General features: G+C 31.9%; 1 protein-coding gene and 1 long non-coding RNA gene across 3 annotated transcripts in view; one reads left to right on the plus strand and one right to left on the minus strand.

The window, feature by feature from the left end:
• The window catches only part of LOC118184190 (gem-associated protein 6-like), a 29245-nt gene extending 6677 nt beyond the window's left edge, over nucleotides 1–22568 (minus strand). Inside the window, exon 1 of the mRNA XM_035353829.2 lies at nucleotides 21504–22568. Coding sequence (XP_035209720.1) covers nucleotides 21781–22344 — 564 coding nt within the window. The 5' untranslated portion in view covers nucleotides 22345–22568 and the 3' untranslated portion in view covers nucleotides 21504–21780. The remainder of the gene's footprint in view (nucleotides 1–21503) is intronic.
• Nucleotides 22569–22780: 212 nt separating this feature from the next.
• The window catches only part of LOC118184189 (uncharacterized), a 32961-nt gene continuing 32662 nt past the window's right edge, over nucleotides 22781–23079 (plus strand). The window contains exon 1 of one of the 2 annotated variants that reach the window (XR_004757373.2): nucleotides 22781–22884. This is a non-coding gene — a long non-coding RNA (uncharacterized LOC118184189). The remainder of the gene's footprint in view (nucleotides 22885–23079) is intronic. The other variant, XR_015043787.1, reaches the window with a different exon arrangement.

Genomic DNA, 23079 nt, shown 5'->3' on the forward strand with positions numbered 1-23079 from the left:
TCAAACAAAAAACGAATTGCTGCAAAAAATGGATAAAGTTATATCCTTTGTTTATCTAACCGTGCCGAAATCTGTTTATCAATTTCACGCTGCTCTGCACGGGGGGGGGGGGACATTGCGGCGCACGCAATGAACTGGAAGTTGATCTGTCAGCACTATGTTTTTCAGGGCAGATGTTTTTATTTTATTCGGCTTATAATTCCTTATTAAATGTAGTATTTAATCTCGATGTACTCTGTCTTTGATATGATTTAAATCAAATTCCTCGTCATTATAAATATCACGAATACAAATCAAATAGTTTTCTGGTTGCAATTTTCTAATTTCGGCTATGCGTAAGGTACGCATGCGCGCGTTGAAAGAAATGTTTAATAAAGTAAACAAATAAATATTAAGCTTCTTTTTTTGTAAATTTTGATACCCTTTAGATCATAATTGCTCATTATTTTATAAATTACAGTTTCATATTTTTAATTTTATAATTTCTGCATGCTATCTTACTAGATTTAAACTAATGATCTATAATTCAGAAAAATCGATAATCCGGAATCGCCGAAGTCCCGAAGACAAAATTAAAGACTTTTGACTGTACAAGGAGATAATATTTAATGGCAAAAATTTTAAAATTGAAACAACGCTTATCGTGAATCGGCGCAAAATGTCAAAACGAAATTAATAGTTCTTCTGGGCAAACTGCTCCTTTGGACTAAAAAAATCTGAAAGATTTCTGATTTTAAATTACTTTCAAAAGGGCGTCGTATTAACATCTTGTATATTACCTATATCAAGTTTTTCGCACTTAAACCATAAAATTCAGTTCAAGAGCTTTTTCACAAAATAACTTTAAAATGAGCATATTTTTAGAATTTCCGATACATATTCTCGTGCACTGGAGATAAAAATGTTTTTCTTTCTGTACAACGTAGCCATTGCTCGCTTTGAAATCCTTGAGTTTGTTAATAAAAAAGTTTTACCAAAATATGAAATCGATTAATGAAACAAATTCCAAATTTGCACTTCTAGATGCCCATATTCGCAGGAGGATTACGTTATTCAAAATTTGATGTCTTTAGGTACTTATGTTTTATTACTATGCGAAAAACTTATATGCAGATTCTTCATTATTTAATTTCTTTAAATATAATACAGGGTGATAATACTTGTGTTTGGTGACAACTATTTTAAAAGTGAAACAACGCATGTGAATCAACGCAAAATACCAAAACGAAACTAAAAGTCCTTCTGGGAAAATTGCCCCTTTGGACTAATAAATAATAATAAAGATAATCTGAAAAGTTTCAGATTTATATTACGTCCAAAGAGGCGTTTTTTTTTTAACATTTTGGGTCAACAATATCACAAAATAAATTTAAAATGAGCATATCTTTATAAGATATTTCTCCCGCCTTCTTGGCATGTCTTCGTAATGCAGTTGTCCGCACTCTCGGCGTGTATTCGAGAGGTCCATAGTTCGAGCCTCAGCGAAGGCATCGCTCATTTTTCATCTCGCTTGCTTCGAAACAACCTAATGACTATACAATGGCGCCCAAACTAAAAAAGATGGTAGATGATGATTGTTGCGTTGAATCTACCTGAATATTGTTTCATTCAGTTGTTTTTGCCTTTAAATTAAATTTGATTCCATTTTATAACACTTAAAAGAAACATTTTAAATAAACAATTACATTTTCTTGCTTAGAAAGCCAAACTTTATTTGCTTACACACTTAAGGAAATCAAAACATTATTCAAATCTTTTGTACTGTTGCCAAACTGGAGGGGTGGGAAAATCTGTCTAAAATGGAACACAACGGCTGTTGAATGTCGTTACCAAATATAAATCATGGAGCTCACAACAATGATTCTCCACCGACAGGATTTGGGAACTGGGTCCCCAAATCCTCAGTCGCCCTTTAAAAGGGTGAGAATATATGTATTTCTCGCGCCTTCTTAGCATGCCTTCGTAGTGTAGTGGTCAGGACGCTCGGTGCATATTCGAGAGGTGCCTAGTTTGATTTCCGGCGGGGGTATTGCTTATTTTTCACATCTTTTACTTCGAAGTAACGTAATTTTTCTACATCTTTAGAATTTCCGATACAGAGTCTCAACGCTGGAGATATATATATATATATATATATATATATATTTTTTTTTTTTTTTTTAAGCCCGTACAGTATTGCCATTGCTCACTTTGAAACCGTTTAGTTTGTTAATCAAAAATTCGTTGAAGTGTTACAAAATATGAATTGGATAATAAAACGAATTTCAAATTCAAACTAGGAGCTTCCAAATGCCTATATTCTATGGAAAATTATGTTATCCAAATTTTGATGGCACTAGGTACCATTGTTTTATCACAATGCTAGGAACATACATACATTTATGTAGATTCTTCATTATTTAATTTCTTTAAATATAAGACAGAGCGATAATATATGGTAGCAATGATTTGAAAAGTGTTAAAAGTTTTCAACGCAAAATGCCAAGACAAAATTAATTCACGGCAAATTGCCCCTTTGGATCTTAAAAAAAAATTTTTAATCTGAAAGGTTTCAGATCTTAAATTACGTCTAAAGTTTTTTTTTTTTTTAGTTTTGTATGTTGTTATCTTTTATTAAATATCATGTTCTTCGCATTTAAACCATAAAATTCAGTTCTACAGCAATATCGAAAAATAATTTTAAAATGAGAATATCTTTAGATTTTCCGATACACAGTTTCGCGCGCTGATGATAAAAAGATTTTTAAAAGCACTGGTGATTTCCCTCCCCGCAGAATATTGCCATTGCTCGCTTTTAAATCTTTGAGTTTGTTAATCAAAAATTCATTAAAGTTTTACAAAATATGAAATAGATAATAAAAGAACTTCCAAATTCCAAATTTGGGTTTCCAGATGCCCATATTTGAGTGGAGACGTACGTTATTCAAATTGGATGGCTCTAGGTACCGTTGTTTTAACACAATGCGAGAAACTTACATACATGTGTACATGTATGCAAAAAGGTTTCGACAAGAACTTTGATTTTTAACTTTTTTCAAAAAGAGACATCATATTCATTTCCAATATAGTTTAAATCTGCTGTGGTGGAATAAAAATGTAATAGAGAATATTCTTTGCATTTTTTATTGTAAATATAGGATTTACTATTATTACGTGTGTGTGTGCCTGTCTCAAAGTAAATATTTCAGTTATATACAATAAATGGTATAAGAAAACAATTAAGCTTACATAACAGCTAATTGCGAAAGAAACATTAGAGCCATAAATCTCTCTTAATATAAAGATACACTTTTTTAATTGACATAAGATTACATTAATTCCATTATATTGTAGAGACATTAGGATTTTTTGAAAGCAAGAGAGATTGAAAAATTAGCAACCGCCTTCGCTAAGTAAATCAAGTGCAAAACCAAACCATGAAAATAAATTCACCAATTTAGCAAATTAAAATTAATCTAAAATTTTTTTTTTAAAAATGCATAAGTGAATGACTGTTGAGCAGGCAGGAGACAGACTTATCAAGGGGAAGTTGCCTACAAACCTAACTCTCCAATCATTCAATTCGTGTTTCATCATTCATGAAGGCAAGGGTAAAAGTCAAAACCAAAAGTAAAGAGTGAAGAATGTCCAAAAAGAATTACCAATAAAGTGGTACTTTTAGAAATTAGCAATTAAAAATTAAAGTTCTAAAAGGAAAATACCAATGAAGCCGTTTGAGAAATAAGCAATGTAAAGTCAAGTATTAAATTTAACTTTTTAAAAAATTAAAATTAAAAAAAAATTTATTTTTCAGAAAAATTAATTCAGAAACCAATGCATTTTAGAAACCCTTGTCTACAGAAACCTCCCTGACATTATATTTTTAAGTATATATTTGTTTTTTTTTAAATTATGAATTAGTTCTTTTTGTTTCTTATTGGTTTATATAAATTATGTCTAGTTCTTTTTTAGTTTCTTTTTATTGATATGCATATTCATGTCGGGGAGGTTTCTGTAGACAAGGGTTTTTAAAATGCATTGGTTTCTGAATTAATTTTTCTGAAAAATTAATTTTTAAAATTGCAATTTTTTTTTAAAGTTTAATTTAATACTTGACTTTACACTGCTTATTTCTCAAAAGGCTTCATTAGTATTTTCCTTTTAGAACTTTAACTTTTAATTGCTAATTTCTAAAAGTACCACTTTATTGGTAATTCTTTTTGGACATTCTTCACTCTTCACTTTTGGTTTTGACTTTTACCCTTGCCTGCATGAATGACGAAACACCAATTGAATGATTGGAGAGTTAGGTTTGTAGGCAATTTCCCCTTAATAAGTCTGTCTCCTGCCTGCTCAACAGTCACTCACTTATGCATTTTTAAAAAAAATTTTTAGATTAATTTTAATTTGCTAAATTGGTGAATTTATTTTCATTTTTGGTTTTGCACTTGATTTACTTATGCTATCTGAATTTAAATGATATTGTAGATTAGTTCAAAAATTAAATCTTTTATATGTTTGCACATTTTTTAATTATTTTAACTTTAAATTTTGCTTTTTTACGTACATACATGTTCGTTAAAATTTAAATTTGTTTAAATTTAATATATATACTCGTATGCACTTAATAGTGAATGTCGAAGCTTATTTCTATGGGTTTCTAAATGCGTATTTAAATTTATTTACTAAAAATAGTAACTAAATTTAACTGGAACAGTCTGCGTCGAATAGTATCACCTAAACTACCTTTGTTGATCAGTTCTTTCTTCTCCTGTAGTTTGCATAACCGTTTAACACATCAAATGAAAACAAAAGTCAAAGGAGCTTTAGACTGGGTAGGATTAATCTGGTTAAAAATTTTAAACAGAAACATTCAACAGCTCGCTAAGTAATTGTGTTGCTCATTAAATAATTGTCAGAAATGGCCAAACCCATCGGTCATTTAGCCTTCTCTATGCCGAAAACAATGCCAAAGGGGGCAACAATATTATACTCGCAAGGAGGATAGATAACTATATATGCCTTCTCCATGATTCGAGTGCCTTCTCAGCAATATGGCAGGACAAGACAGAAACAAGTGTTTAGGGCGCCATCACGACACCATAGACAAGATTGGTATAGCCCTAACAACCTACTTATCTAGAACAATTCCTGCTTCAGGAGTTTATTGAAATTTTAAAAAAGTGGGCAAAAAAGAAAGAGAAAGAACCAAATTGAGTGATATTATTGAATAAAACCAAACAAAAAAATATTAGACTGAATTCGAAGCATTTTCAAGTTAGCGCATGTGTTAAAATACATGGCTGGAAGACATTACTATTAGATGTAAATAAGCGCATTTATACACTTTTAGCAATTTCTCAATTTACTTCTGCATAGCTCATAAATTTTCAGTACATATACAGCCCCTGTACTACATAATGTTTAAAATGAGTGTGTCCAATAGGCATGAAATTAGAAAAGACAAGTAGAGGAAAAGTACACACCAACGTTATTATTATGCGTATTTCAAACTGTTCTACCTAAATGACTAAAATACCTAAATACCTAAATGACGGTTTCAGTAAGTTAATATGGAATGGAAAGGAAATGGAATAATAAACACCATAAAATGGAAACTACTAACATAATAAAAAAGTTTATGCAAAAGCATTTACACTTAAATAACATACATTTTTACATGTAAATAGTGTAATGTTCATTTAGAAGAACAGAAAAGGGATACTCTTCACAAAATATGCAATTAGTATAAGTCATTTAAAAATTAAAATGTACTACTTCTACTTGCCCATAAAAGATTAAGCATCAGCCTACAATTACCAGTAGTTTTTCAACTGCAAAATTATAATAAATAAAAAGAGATGAATTTGTTTAGGATACGATGAAAATGTGTTTAAAAGTTAATAGCCTGCTGCATAAACTGGATCACTCAGCTGTGAGTATTAGAAGAACAGAATAAGTACTTGGTTCAGGTAATCTTCATTCTGGAATTACTTTGAGACACATCATATAAGAATTTATACACACTAGAAGATAAAAGCAATAATAAAATCAAAAGATAATTAAGTAGCACTGACGGCCGATAAAACATTGGCAAACAAGAAATGCGTCTATTTGCAGTCTTATTAAAAAATATTGATTCATTAACACAGTAATCATGTTTTTTGGCAATTTTTATTTAGATGCACTTGATTCTTCTACTTGCTCTCAAACAACGGCAATTGAAAGGATATGAAATAGAATATTCCCAAATGAAACGTCTAGTTTTAGGCTCTGTACACTGCATGATGCCTACTTACTGAAAATACTTATTGGAGACTATATTTTGTAGTGCCAATGTTGGGCACATAAAGTGAACTTTGCTGGTAATGCATTTGTAAAAGCATTAAAGACTGCTGTAGCCAAACAAAAAACAGCTTTTTATCCCTTCTTCTTTTTATTCAGAAAGGGGGGAATAATAGGTGCATACTTAAAGTACTTCAATGAAAAGACAGCTCAAAAGGCAGCAAAACCTTATCCTGAACCTGTTATAACCAGATAAAATTCTTGGTGTAAAGCTGGCATTTATTTGAATTATTGCAATATATGAAGTATATGTTGCATTTCTAAATGACTGTGCAGATGAGAACTTGAGCTACCAGTTTCCGAGAGGAATGTTTTGAAAATTGAAATTTTATCTCATAAAATATGGCTTTTGTTTCTGAATTCTATCCAAAAATGATGTGATTTAGAATACAGAAGGATCAAACCACGCATTCTCTCCCATATTGCCTCTCTTTCTGAGCAATAAGGTAGTGATTATTTTGGGAATATGACAGAATGTTCTTTGAATGTTGTCAACCAAAGAAAAGTGAAGTTGATCAGACCTATAAAATGATGGCAATGACAGCAGCACAGAACAGTGAAACTAAGCAAACCCTACACAAGCTATTTAACCTTTTCCTGTGGGCTCGAAAAGCAGTTGTGTACCTTCACTGGGGGCTCTTGGCTCAGCTGTTACGGAAAGGGGGACAAATTCTGGAATCCAGTCTTAACGACTAGGTGATTAGTGCTCTTTCGTCAGCATTCAGGGAAACTATCAGGGTTTCTTTCAATCCAGTTCCAATGCTCTAGGCGTTAGAATGCAGGATGTACTCGAATCGCTTTCACACTGCAGTTAGATGATGCAGTTTTCCCAAGGGAAAAAATATTATTTTATCTTCAGATGAAATGTATGTTTCACCTAGAAAATTTTGCTCTAAAAACATGTTCCATTTTAAAATACTTTTTTAAACTTGCACGTAGATTATGAACTAAAAAATAAGCGAAGCAATGAGAGTTAAATATATTCACTTGGCATCGTAACGAAAATTCAGTGATTTAAAATATTCAAACAATATATACATTTTCATTTTTAATAGTGTTATTATTTTGATATTGAAGAGCAAATTAAATAGAATTTATTTATTCCAAGTGTCATTTAAAAAGCATTTCCGGATTCCCAAATGAGTGTTATTACATTTACACCTCTGGTAATATTCATTTCTGAAGAAATAGAAATTGGTCACCGCGTTTGTACAGCACTAAATTATTATTGAACAACACCTGCACTAACAAAAATTTACAATGCATGACTCAAGATTTTTCTTTTATTTATTTTTCTTCCATGTGGCTTTCCAAATAGCGGTCCCAGAATTGATCTGCCTTTACATCAGGAATCTAAGATGTTTAATTTTTTTTAACTACTTTACAGTTTTTTTCCCAGGAAAGAAATGCAGATGCAAACACTGGAGCTTTAGAAAATAAAACTCTTATTGAGTTTTAATGTATTCAGTAACAAAAAATTAATTTTATCACTCGGAGACATTAGATATTACTTTTACCTTAGAACAAGCAAAAGGGGAATAGTTGTTCGATGATTGATATTGCTGCTACATTTTTTTAATGCAAAATTGCATATACGGGAACGCATTGAAATTTTAAAAAATAAATATCTTTGTTGAATGGCGACATATTTCTTCGGGTTTTTTTATGATATACATTTTCAGAATGCTAAAATCGCCTTTAAGGTATCAAACCATTATGCGAAATTTTCAGATCTCAAGCTATTTACTGTTGCTTTCTTTGGTAGTAATGAAGCTGGGAATGAAGATTCGTACTGAGTTGATGAATATTAATGAAGATTCACACTGAGGATTAAATTCAGAGAAATAAAATGTGGTACACATCTGAATTCCTATGCACGTGATTAGTACTCCAATATCTTGTTTGATTCCCTCCAAAAAACAATTCTCATGTAAAATAAATTACTTTCTGAACACTATTAGTAACTGAGTGGTTAAGATGGCTGAATGCTGGTAGTTCGACACGGGTTTGACGTCAGGTGATCGAGCTGGCCGCATGGTTTTCGTTGTTTCCCCCATGTGAAAGGTGAATATGAACCAATTTCCCCTAAAAGTTCTCCCCGAAGGCATCCTTTCCTTTGGGTAGGCAGCCTTCGTGTGCTTTATCACATTCAATTATGGTAAAGCACACGAAGGCTCCGAAGAACAATAATTTCCGAAGAATTTTGGCAGCCGAACTTCTGAAAATAATGTTTCTTTGATATTTGACCAAGCCGATTTTTTCTGCATATATCATTTTTATTCCTTATTTCAGTAGTGTAGTTTTCAACGTTAAGGGTAGTTTCAAATGATAAAAACAATGTATCAGACTCTATCTGGAGGACTCAAAGTAGTCTAATTTTTAATACCTAGTTTACTACGGCCATTGTAAAGTTTTGACAAGTAGCAAAAATTAGTCAATTTTAATAACCTTTTTAATAATTAAATGAAGATTTGATTCAAAAGATTTTACAAAATGAGTTACATACTTTTAATATAATATAAGTAATGCGGGCATACTTGCAAGTGAAACAAACAAAAAGAAAAGAAAGAAAAAGAAAACAATAAAATTATTTATGATAGTTTTTGTAACAGTCTCCAAGACATAGGCCAACATTACAGATTTTACATGCAACCCAAGTTCTCACTTCTTTACGATTTTTGCTGCACACAACGCACTGTCTCCTCAAATTAGATTTCACCGGCCAATGAAACGATGGAGTGGTTGGAGAAATAATCGTAGGCAAATTATTCCTATCACACGTTTGAAAAATTTGATTAATTAAATTCATGCAAAAACTTCTGTGATCCATCTTGTTTCTCTCTTTGAATAATATATATGCGTTTAAAACGGCAATGTTCAAGAAATGGAAAAAAGTTTTTTTGTCCATTTTTGAGACTTTCGCGAAAATCCGTAGGAATTGGCCATTCTGTCGCTGAGGTCGACATATCCCATATTTTTGTTATAATCATGAATGAGTGCAGGTTTTGAAGTTCTTTCGCAATTATTCATAACTGGAAGGAGTTCACTGTCTCGTTCATGCATAGAGCTTAAAACATAAACTTCTCTTTTATCTTTCCAGCACGCAACAGTGAGGCCATTTGAATATTTCATATCCAAATCACCTGCTTTTCTGGCCGTCAAATCCTTAGGTAAATCTTTTTGTCGGATCTGCACTGTTCCGCAGCAATTTATCTTATAATTATTTCTTAGTTCTAGAAAAAGTCACAGAGTAGAAAAGAAATTATCCATAAAGAGGGAATGCCCTTTCCCTTTCACATGTTTTGCTAAATGTAGAACAACAGATTCCGATGCGCTTCGACCTTCAAATCTTTCGTCTTTATCTTTCCCTAAATAAACTTTCACATCATATGTATAGGCATTTTTGTAAGACAGTTTATAAATTTTGATTTCCCAGCGTTTATGTTTTTTGGGGATATACTGACGGAAAATTACACGACCTTTAAAAGTCACGATCACTTCATCAACTGCCAGATTTTTTGACGGATCGTAAACTGATTTAAAATTGCTGTTAAGTATTTCAAATACTTCTCGAAGTTTCCATAAGCAGTCGTAATCAGAACTTGTCTTCAATGGCGGTGTTTCTATATTCGCAAAATGAAGAAAGTGTAATATATTTTTAAAGCGGTCAAGAGACATGATTTTTCGGAAATATGGAGTCTCAATCAATTCATTTGTGCTCCAGTAATCACTAATTGAATCCTTTTCTATGTGTCCACATAGCAACGTCAGTGCTAGAAACGAAAACATTTCAGATGATGTAACATCTTTCCAATCAGCATGATGTGATCTTTTTCTCTCGGAAGAAATTTCCGGTACACTTTTTTTGTTTTGAGCAGCAATTTGTTTCCCGTACAATTTTATCTATCAGTTCATTATTGAAAAAAAGTTTAAAATAATCAAGTTCATTCCTATCATATAATTCATGTTTTTGTCCTGATGTACCCGTAAAATCGTAAACTATTACTTCATCTGCACTTGCAAAATTATCGCATAGTTTTTTCTCTGTCATCACAAAAACTTTCATCACAGCAATCAGAATTGCTATCCGCAAATGTTTCATCCAACTCATCCCACCGCGCGACGATATCCAAAATTTCTTCTTTCATTAGGTATCTTTTACGTTTAGCATTATTTAAAACTGAACTCAAAAAAATTATATATCAACTGCAAGAAATAGTAATCGTATTTGCACAGGAAAAATCCTGAAAACACAAACGTGTGAGAATCGAAGTAACAAATTACTCTTTTTATTTTTTTCTCTCAATATTTCTTGGAAGATACCGAATTTGTAAACAAGCCTTGTGGTTTCAGAACAGGACAATTCTCCCCAATCCATTACCAGAAACGCACAAAAGAACGCACTCCGCGGGGTGTCAGAAAGTCATCAAGCCTCAAGCGCTAGAATTCCTACCCCTGCCGCCGACGACAATCTGTCCCGCACCCCCAGTTGCTGCATACTTAGATGGGACACATATGTCCCAGCCCCCAGGAAAAGGTTAACACATTCACTGCCAATGAAAATGACATGTCTATCCTTAGGAGAGGATTACAAAATAGTACTTTAATGGTTAAAAACGTTCCTTATATTTTATTACTAAAACTAGAAAAAAAAGGGAAAACATTTTATTTTCCCATTTAGAGTTTTTTTTTTTTTTTTTTTTTTTTTTTGACAGTACAACATCAGTAGCACATCAAGTTCAACCTGTTAAGCTACAGTTGTAATTACTGAGGTAACTTGTTGTCTACTGTCTCAGAATCCAACATTTCTATGCTGCAATATGTGGTGGTTTCTGCAATGTCACTAGCTTTTTTTCAGACAATCTCACCTATAGTCTTCATCGCTTTCCTAATCGCAAAAGTCACTCTTTTCGGTAAAACTATATTTCAGAGTACCCTTGGTGAAATTGCCCCCATTCCTGCTTATGTCCAACGCCCTTCCCCGTAAAATGGCGTCCAATTTAAAAATTTCTATCTTTTTGATATATGCGACACACAAAATTCCTTAACAGCATCCAAAAACTACTTAAAATTATCTAAACTAGAATCTGCATACTGCCAATGCCCCATTAATTCACAAAATAAAAAAATGAAAAATATTCTCTGTACTGCCTGACTTAGTTTCTTTCGAAAATCCCTTTTTATTACACCAGTCATATCTTCCATAGTGTTGATATTAGCTCCAATTTTGAAATACTTAAGAATAAGTGGATAAAAGATAAGTGATAAGTGGCAGAAAAAAAAAAATTAATGGTTAGGCTTGAAAATATGAATTATTTTAACCTAGTAGACTATTTTTTATTGGCCAATTGCAAGTAATTTAGCACAGAATAAACTTTAGGCATAATTTACAGAGAGGTGAACAAAGCCATTTACATCTTCATTTACACACCAGTCAATCAATGTTTTCTTTACCAATGGTTCCAAAGTGTACAGAAAATTCAGGTTAATCATACCACCAACAGGCATTTTATGGTGTAAAACAGAGGTTCTCAACTGGTGACACGTGTACCACTGATGGTACACAAAAAAGCAAAGTATTTTTAACTATTAAATTCAAAAATTAAAACCCCGACATCCTGATTGAGTTTTTTCTCTAACACTCGTAAATTTATGCGATCTGAGCTTTGTTCAAGAGTGGTCGTGGTACTACAGGTTTTAAATTTCTGTTTAGATGGTACATGTTAGTCAAAAGGTTGAGAACCGCTGGTATAAAGCATAATATAAGTACTTCCTAATCAACATCCATACCTAAGTAAGGCCTTACAAATATTTTCCCATCAATTAAAATCACCACAACCACACATTACAACCAATCACATCATAACAAGGTTTCCATTAACATTAAACTACTCAGGTTACCATAAATAAACAACCACTTGGTGATCATCCAAGGGGTACCCTAAAATATAGACTAACCTTCTTCTCTAATAATTCTAATATTTTTGCATTCATCATTTTTTATTTATTTTCCTTTCTTGGGCTGAGAAGGTGCTGCCATACTTGTGCCTACCGCTGTCTTTAAAAATGCACATAAAAAAATTCAAACACAAAATTTGAAAAAACATAAAAAAAAAAAAGAAAAAAAAAGAAAAAAAAAAAAAAAGAAAGAAAGAAAGAAAAGAAAAAAAAAAAAAATAATACTCACTAATATGCCTAAACAACCTCTTTGCTCAATTTTTCAATGCCACTCTAAAAATAAAGCATATAACTTGTGACAGTCCATTGACGTCCCACATATGAAGTGGCTCCATTCTGACGTACCAATGCAACAGTGACAATGAATGAGTTAATGCAACAAATGAACTTCAGAATATTTGCATATTATTTTCGTTATATATAATCACAAGAAATCCTACATCAGCATTGAAACCAAATTTATTATTGGAAAACTTTTCTAAAATATAATTTTAAAAAAGATTCCGAAATATCGGCTCAACGATGGATATAATCATTTTCATACAGCAGTAAATTAAAACACTCACATACAGATATTTAAAGCAACAATAAAAAAATCTGCACAGGCAGTTATTTAAAGCCTTCGTCATAGTCCATTAATAACACGTATGCTGAAATGTTTTAGACCTAAGATATTGTACTTATGGATATAAGATAAAGACATCAAGGAATAGAATATAGAGACAATGATGTTAGTTTTCAAATAATTGTTTTGCATATCGTTGCTATAGCTTAATTATAATAGGTTTGAAAAACAGTAATTTGTATTTTTATCATCCCCCCCCAAAAAAAATTAAATGTAAAATGAAAATTATGTATGATAATGATAGATGTAACAATGGTAAACAAATTCTATGGCAATTATGAATGTGATCCCTTTCCTCCCTTGGATTTTAGATACTAAGATTATTCACTAGATTAACTTTCGTTGTATTTTCTAGCATAATTAAATTTACACCTCAGTGGGCTGGTCTTATTATTCTCCAAAAAAGGAGAGGGACAACATCATTTATTTTCTTTTATTGTGGACTACAAAACAATATACCTTAATTTTACAGTGGTAAGTATGGAGTTCAGTCTGAAATGTTTGAGATACGTGCAGAAGATAAGTGGCAGAAAAAAAAAATTAATGGTTAGGCTTGAAAATATGAATTATTTTAACCTAGTAGACTATTTATTATTGGCCAATTGCAAGTAATTTAGCACAGAATAAACTTTAGGCAGAAAAAGAAATGGAGTTGATGAGAGAAAATATCATAATATGATTTTCAAGTGGATTAAATAAAGTATCTACATTTAGTATCTACAATTAGCATTTGAAGATGAAAGTCCATCTCGTGCTATTGTATTCAGATGGTTTACAGAATTTCATAGAGGTTTCAACTCCCTTCAGGATGAAGAACACACAGGAAGACCATTGTCGGCAATAATTCCAGATAATGTGTCTGCCATATGGCAAATGTTAATTGATGATAATTGCTGCACCTACCAAATGATACAGAAGGAAATGATTGGATCTTCTACCAGGGCTGTTGAGTCAGAATCGGAGTTAGGCAGATTTTCACATGAAAGGAATTGACTCCTGTTTTTGTCGAACAGTTTCAATTTCAAAATAAACTGAATTTCAAATCAAATTAAAGTGAATTCAGAAGAAAAAAAAAATAATAATAATAATGATAGTCAACTTATTATTTTTATTTATAGACTATGCACATTAATAATATTTAGTTACTTTCCCTTTCATTGACATATTAATAAATATAAGGGAGGAGGATGGATGTGATATTTGCCATTATTCATTTAGTTACGTCTTCAGATCATAGATGGCATTATTGTAGCAGGAGCCTATGGCTGCAAAATGTTACAAATCTCATTGTTAAATTTAGACAAGCAGCAGCAATAGCAAGCATTCCGAAAAGTTATACCATTCTTAGGAGGTGAGCAGGAAAAGGAGCAATTATTGATCAAGCATCGCGATGGGGAAGTACATATTTGATGATAAACAGGTTGTTAGAATTAAGAACTTTTTTAGATGTAGATAACCCTAATGTTTCACCAACACATAGACTGTGGAATGATCTTGCAGAATTGGAAACTCTTCTTTCTACACCATATATAGCCACAAAAAAGCTATAATCTGAAGAATTAACAGGAAGCTTGTTTCTGCGAGAACGGAAAAATGTGATGTTTGTTCTTTCCAAAATGGGACGGCTTATTGCAGAAGGAGTCATGTCCTCAATGAAGAAATGAGAAACTAGTTTGCTGCACAATGTGATCTTGCTGGGTTCAATCTATATCCAAAACACTGAATTTTGTTGAATGATGAACAAATTAAAAAGGCAAAGAAAGTTATCTATGAACTTTCTCTAAGAATAAAATTATTCTCAGAACAACTGGAATATTCAAATCAAGATGGACTGCAGACATTGCAACTGAGTTTCTGTCATCCTCTTCGACTGATGAATTCGATTTTGAAAAATATTTGGATAATATTGAAAAGGCTAACGCAAAGTGAATGAAAATAAAGAACCAAAAGATTTCAGATATAAAAATGAAAAAATACAAACAAGATTTCTATACAGCCCTTGAAATAGAGAAATATGATCGCTCTTGCAAGACGCCTCTTTTAGAACTTGCACAAATCTATCCTGAAAAGTTAAAAGAAGTAGCCCTAATAGTAACACATCTTCTTCCTATTGAAGTTAGTATGGCAAGACTATTCTTAGCTCTGAAATTTATCAAATCGGATCTACAGTCCTTTATACAGATCTTGCTAAAGCTACACCGTTTCTTAGAAATTACTAATGCCAGTTTTTCCCATTTGGTTATAAATGCTAATTAATATAAATAATCTGCTACGCCATCAATTTTTTTTCTGTAGCATCTATTATTTCTTTTATATTAAAAAAATAAGCTGTAACACATGTGTATATGTTTACATATATCTGAGGGAGTAGAGTCTTTAAAATTCCAGGAGTCAGAGCCGAAGTCGGTCCTTTTCCCTATGAACTCCACAGCCCTATCTGCCATTATACATAAAATTATTCATGAAGAACTGCATGTGAAAAAACTAGCTTGCCATTGGATTTCCCTTCATTTAACTAAACATGAAAAAGAGGAGCGTGTTATAATCAGTAAAGAAACCTTTAAATTACTTAAAGATGGTGATTACATTATTTCTAAATCAATTAACTGGAGCTGAAATGTTCATACCATTTTCTGATGCCCCAAAATGTCAAGAAAGTTAAGTATGAATCTTTGAAGATGATCCCATGCCCCTAATTGTAAAAAAAAAAAAAAAAAAAAAGTGATGTATGCTGTTTTCTTCAAATGTAAAGGACTGGTCAAAGCCATCAAGTTGGAAAAACAGAAGAGAGTCACAGCTAACTGGTACATTAATGTCTTCTAAAAAATATTTAAGTAAATGTTAGAGGACTCATACTTTATCTCATTCAGCAAGATTGATAGTTGAGTTTCTTTAACAAAAACACATTAACATGCTAGAACGTCCACCCTATTCATCCGATGCAGCTACGTGTAACTTTTCACCGTTTTTTAATCTAAAAAAGAACTTACGTGGGCATTGTTTTCATTCCGAAGTTAAATCTGATGAGCCTATAAATGCACAATTTTATCGAATCCAAGAAATGAATGGCTTGAGGCATTTAATCTTATTTCCTACAGAACTGCACTGATGCTACAGACTACTTTGAACACTAAAATTTTGTAAGTATAACTTTTAAAACCTATGTGTATCTTAAAAATTTCAGAGTGACCCTTGTATTTGGCAGTTTTAACCACTCTCACCAAAGGCCGAATAATTAAGACTGCTGAATATTGAGAGTTCAGCTTGGGTCCGACCTCAAATAGGCAGGCTGCATGGTTAGTTCTCATGATTTTCTTTGTGTGTAACATGAATATGAGCCAGTCTTCCTTAGAAAGTTCTCCATGAAGGCATCCCTTTCCTTAGACAGATAGCACTCTTGTTTTCTCATATTCCAATCACCTAACTTAAGCTTTCGAAAGGAGGGACAGAACACTTCTATTTTTATGATATGGTACATTTTTTTAAAGGCTCAGAAAAAGCAAATAAAATAAAAATGAATATAGACTTTAAAGAAATTGTTTACAGTTATACATGGCTGCAATAGTTATTTAAACAGTTATTAGCAAGTTATCATTGATGAAGTTATAACAGCCCATTATTGACAAGTTATAGCAGTTTACATAAATTCTCAAGTATTAGTTTATATGTAAACACTTACAAAATCTCAGTGTGTATTTGACTTCATAAGTGTGTATTTGACAAGTTAAAAATATGAAATTTCCAACTAACAACTTTAATTTAGATAACCTAATAAATTTCTTTAATTTTTCATGAAATTAATTTTTTTAAGTGATATATATTTGGTTATTTATTGATTTTTGAATTTAAATACAACTGCAATAAGCTGAAGCAAAATAGCAAAAATACAATTAAACAAAATTTGGTTTATTCATGAAAATTCAACAACTATTTTAAACTTTAAATTTCAATAATCAGTTTGATTTACTGAAGTTTGAGTAATAAAAGTTCCACTGCATTTTTATTCACATTTAAATTAAATTTTAAAATGAGTACAATTCCTGTTAAATTTTACACAAATGGAATTGGTGCTAAAATTTATCTAACCAATGGAATGATGTAACTTCTAAAAACCAGCGGTAAGGAAAGTTAAAGCTATTGAACCTACAACAAAACGGGTATTTACATATTAATGCAACCACTTTGACGTAACCTGGCAATCTTTTACAAATGGTAAAGAATGATGATACAAGCCATCGTGCAATTCAGTTTTAAAAATTTACTTACTACATATATATTTTACATTCTAATTTGGTACTGATACCAAAAATCAATTAATAAATCTACTTATAAGCTGGTCTTTCTTTCATTTGCTCTGGTGGAAATTTCCCAGAAATCACTTTAACAACAGATTCATAACAGCTGTTTCTTCAGATTTCACGGTAAAATACTGCAATTCTGCTAAATTTAATCAGGGTTTTTTCACTACATGCAAATTTCTCAAAAGCAGATTTTAAAACTGAGTTTAAGGCAAAAAACATATCATGCTTTGTCTATAAACTGGAATTCAGAATTTAAAAAAAAAAAAAAAAAAAAAAACTTAAAAAATGGTGATACAGTCAAAAGTTGTTAATTCGGACTCATCGGGACTTCGGCGATTTCGGATGATAGATCAGCAGTTTAAATCTGGTAAGATGGCATGCAGAAATTATAAAATTAAAAATATGAAATCGTAATTTATGAAATAAAGAACAATTATGATCTAAAGGGTATCAAAATTTACAAAAAAAAAGCTTAATATTTGTTTACTTTATTAAACATTTCTTTCAATGCAAGTTGTTTAAGTTGCTTCGTTTTTTATGTGATAATACATTCTCTTTAATTCTATAAACAGCCATAATTTCTTGTTCAGTTACAAAGTTCCGGTGTTCAAGTCCTATAATTGCTGTGTCGAGAATACCGACTAATTCGTCAATCGAAATTTTTTCGTTTTCAATAACCTCTGTCACTTTCTGCGCTATCGGAAGCAAATTCTAATGAGGAGGAATTTGATTTAAATCATATCAAAGACAGCATACATCGAGATGAAATACTACATTTAGTAATGAATTATAAGCCAAATAAAATAAAAACATCTGCCCTGAAGATAAGGATAGTGCTGACAGATCAACTTCCAATTCATTGCGCGCTGCGGCGTTATAGATAAACAAAGGATATGCCTTTATCCATTTTTTCAGCAATTCCACTTTTTGTTTAATGGACTTTGAAAAATACTTTCACTTTGTACATCCTTTACATATTAGTAAATGTATATCAGAAATTCTAATCTACATAATCGAAAGTTGAAGCTTACTTTTATAAAATTGCTCTAACAGTCTGCAAAATATAATAACCCGAATCCAATTTGAAGATTAAGGAACAACGCAATCTGAAACATTAACTGAATTAGATAATTTTAGCTTAGCTTATACCGTCTGTTATAGATTAAACGCGCATTCGTAAACGTATTTTGCGCACGTGCACACGCAATTTCGCAGCCGTGAAGGTCTTACGCGCAGAAAGTTTGTAGCTTTGAGGTCCGGATTATAGATCATTCCGGATTATGGGTGTCCGAATTAACGACTTTTCACTGTACTGCTAAATTAAAGAATAGTTGTGTGCATGGTTGCCTGAAGAATTGTGAACATGCCAGAGTTTAGCCCATTCTGAAAATTTTGCAACTACTACTGAGGTGGTTGTGGTAAGTACCCAAACATGTTTTTATCCGCTACAGAAATATTCATACTTATAACCTTTATTCTTCCAATTTTTTTAAAATCTCACCTAACCAAATCACTTTAAATTATCATGATATAAATTAAATATTATGGAATTCTGACATACGCTCTACACCAAGGGTTTTCAACCGGTGGTACGCAAAGATGCAAAGTACTTCTAAATTCAAAAATTAAACCCCCAACACCCTGATTGACACTCGCAAATTTATTTGAGCTTTGTTCAAGAGTGGTGGTTGTAGTAGTACATTGTAGTGGTGATACTAAAGGTTTTTCAGTTTTTGTTTAGATGGTATGCATTACTCAAAAGGTTGAGAACCACTGCTCTACACAAATTATTAAAATAAGTATTTATTACTAAGGATTCTAACTTTATTTCTAGTTTAATACATTAAAGAAACCACTTTGCAAATAATATTACGGTACTATTCGGTTTTGAGGGCCATAAAAAATCGCCAAACTATTGTTGATGCCAATGCTGCCAAAAATTATTGCGGCAGCCCTAACGCAAGAAAGGAAGTATAATAGTAAATAACTATTTAAGATTGATGTTTTAATTTAGATGAAAAGTTACTTTCACATAGCACTTTTTTATTATTATAATTTATATAAAATAGGCTAAACATGACTGAATGGAAGCATAAGAGTAAACTGTTTCACATTATTATTTTAATTTAGATAAAAGATTAATTTCACATCATACAATTTTTTATTATTATTATTTATATAAAAAGGCTAAAATAACTGAATGGAAACATAATAGTAAATACCTATTTCAGATTTTTATTTGAATTTTGATGAGACGTTAATTTCATATAATACAATTTTGTATTACTTTAGGAAAAAAAGGCTAAATATACTTGCAATTAAACGGGTGGCATAAAATTTTTTATGTCTTCCAACATAGCAGAAAAAAATTTCAGTTTTTTTGTGCAAACGTCTGTACATGAACTCAGACAAGAATCAAAATGCTGTCGACATTTATTACGCCATTTAGCACTGCCCCACAGCCGTTCTACTGCTTGTGTATGACACCCACTTTCCGGGTCCACACAATTGTAGTTGTTGTTGACAGTAAAGTGTTCAAAACCGGCATCTTGCAGTTCATCTGACTTGTATGATTTCCAGCAGTCAGTATAAATAACGCTTCCTTCTGCGATATTATCCTTTATGATGTTCAATAAGGTTTTCGCCGATCGATCTGGAACAGTGACTAAGAAACATTCATTTGATTCTCTGCATAATCCGCCGAAAACCCATTGTGGCGGAAGAACAGGTCCAACATTGTTCTTTCTTTTACTGAAAAGGCTTTCATCTACTTCAATAATTTTGCCACATCCGCCTATTTTAGACTTGGTTCGAGCAATTAAAGCTGAGGACACACTTCACGCATGTAACTGTTCCAGTCTACAAATATACTGTGGGTCATCTTGAGCTGGAGTTCACAAAATTCAACAGATGTCATTTCCTGACACCAAAAATAGATGAACCTAACGGCTGTAAGGAAGGGGATTTTCGATCCATCAAACCAATTTTGAATTCTCAATCCTTTCTTCTCATTACAGGTTTCTTTCTTGCACCGCCATTTTGCTACCGAGTTATCGATAAAGCATAATTTCATCTCATGATTGTTAAAACATAATTTTCTATCATGAATGATGCCTTCTTTTGGAAAAATTTCTATTGCAGACTTTTCTTCACTCGGCAATTCCCAAATTGTAAAATCCAAAAAGAGAATTTTATAAAAAAAAGAATTAAAAAATTAAACTAGTATTTCAATGGCGACTTACAAATATAGAACTATCTAAAACTTACGCAATTTGAAATCAGCGCGTTCGCGAGATTTGGTGAGCTGTTTAATGGCCGAGTTTGCTAGATTTGGCGCTTTTGCGCATGCATTTTCACAGCAAATTTTTTCCAGTCCCCGAAACCGAATTGTACCAATATTACTTTGTCCATCTTCATTACCTACATATATTAACTCTTACCTCAATGAAATCACTAATTTTTATCTGTTACAATTTACCTATTGAATTCTCATAAACAGATATTGAATGTTAACATGTGAAGAGCATATTCTATTTTATACTGGTCAGTTATATTTCATAACATTGCACACACGTACATAAGTCAGCTACTGTATGAGAAGAGACTAACTCGATTTAAGATGAGACATCATGAAGACATCTTAGCCCATGTAGATCAGTTTCTGACCTCTTTATACCACAGCTTTAGTATGCAATTATGGTTTCAATTTGCTATTCTAAGTAATAAAGCAAATGAAAATTCTACTTATATTATAGTACATTTTATTACATATTTTATGGCATATAACAACCTATATAACAGTTACTGTGGGTAATCTTTGGAACAGGGTAATAGGTAGTTTGGCGACATTTTGGTAAGACGATAAAGGTTACTAGCTAGGACTTTAGCAGTGTACATGGATAAAGTCAAGAGTGTGCGCAATGCCATTTTTGTGCAATTCTGGGATGTTTTTTTAAGTGACGTGTACATGGATACCGTGTTGTATGTGCAATTCTTAAAAACACGGCAAGCAGTGGGCGATTCTGCACTTTCTTCCAATTTCGCACCTAATCTTCATCATGATTAAGCACTTTTGTTCCATAAAAGTTCTAGCATAAGCGTAATTCGGCTAGCAAATTGTTGGAAAAAAATGTTGAGTAAAAAAAAAAAAAAAACATGCCTTTATTTTGTGAAAACAAAATGGCGTCCAAAAAAAAAAAACTAACAGGTTGCTGTAGCAGGGTTGGTCGCCAAATTTTCGCCAAGTTACCATAATCCAAAGATTAACCACGTTACTGCAACTTTATAAAGATTACCTTTTCTTTAAGTTATAAGCAGATTTATGTATGGGTGTGGGCACTCCTTCTTAAGGTTTCCATTGTTTTTTCACAGTGGCAGAAATAAAACATTACAAATTTACTAAAGCTTCGGCAATAGAGAACAAGTTATTAGAGATAATGAATGTAACTCTCAGTTTAATAACATCAAATTTTTAAATACGAATTTGAAATAACTAGATAAATTTATTTGATCCTTGTCTTTACACTGTCTTGATTGTTAAAAAAAAGTTAAGTTTCTTTTTTTATAATTCTGTCATTCCTTAATAGGATTATTACTTGTTGGTGATTCTACTTGAGTATAATTTTCCTCCTTACACTCCGGTGATTTAGTTTCTTCTTCAGGTAGTGACTGCAATATCTCTCGAATACGAAGCAATACTCTTCCGTTCAAACTGGAACAATTTTCTTCAAAATAAGGTGGAAAAATACTAACAGATTCACAGACCATGATACCTCCGTCTGATATTTCGCGAACAGGTATTCTATGTTTTTTCATCCATGATATTATATGAATTTTTCGAGCTTCAACATTGACTGGATTGCGTCCTTCCCCACAATAATATTTCTTAATTAATGATTTAATGTCATTATCCACATCTTTAAGCAATTCTACATCTGTATAATCTGCACCATGAATAAGACAACTTTCAAGTACCAATGAATTATCTTCGTTTAAGATTACCAAAATTAAATTTCCAGTCAATGGATCTATACATTTCAGCCAACCCTCATGAAAATTTTCATCAACCGTTTTTACTTTCACAAATTTCGACAAATAATGTTTATATCTTAAATTGTTCTCGAAATCTATATCCATAATTGAAAAATGAAATCAAGACAGACCTTGAAATGCTCCTCAATACCGCTATACAACGTTTGACACAAAACTCCAGCTTCGTCGGTAATTTTGTTCAAAAATTCTTCAAGATCTGTTCAAAGCTTCACACCAGTATATTAAAGAACTTTGGCTTCACACAAAAAGCTTTGTTAATAACACCATGAATAATTTTCACACAGACGCGCACAAAAGAAAAATTTTATTTTTTGGCCATCTTTCTGCCCGTAGGACAAAAGTTGAAACAGACAGATAAAATGTAAAGAGGAAATTTTTTTAGTAGCTTTTTATTAAAACTCATTAAAAATTTATTAATTTAAAAGGAAAAAGTGAAATTATTTTCCTATTTTTTTATAATTCATTGCGATTTATATGCGCTTACCGGGTGTGCATAGCCAACAACTTTTTTGTCAAGCGCCATCATGGAGAGAAAATTTGAATTAGCTAAGATGATAAACAGTTTGCTTTTGGCAGTAACGTTTTTTGGAGTTCGTTTTGCCTTAGAGATTCTTTGGTTTTGCGGTGTGGATTTGTCTTATGGTGTTAGAATAATTGCATGCTTAGGATATTAAATTAAATGTTTTTTTCTTTCAATTATGTGTAGATATGTTTGTATTTGCATAATTTATGTAATATTATTTTTATGTAACTGTTTGCTTTGTAAATGCATGTTTCTTAAAATCACGGTAACCTTAAGTCAATCCTTCTCAATCTTCA

Source organism: Stegodyphus dumicola, chromosome 1 (assembly GCF_044657685.1).
Source record: "Stegodyphus dumicola isolate Sdum_Otavi_A_Nest chromosome 1, ASM4465768v1".
In the NCBI taxonomy this organism is placed as follows: Eukaryota; Metazoa; Arthropoda; class Arachnida; order Araneae; family Eresidae; genus Stegodyphus; species Stegodyphus dumicola.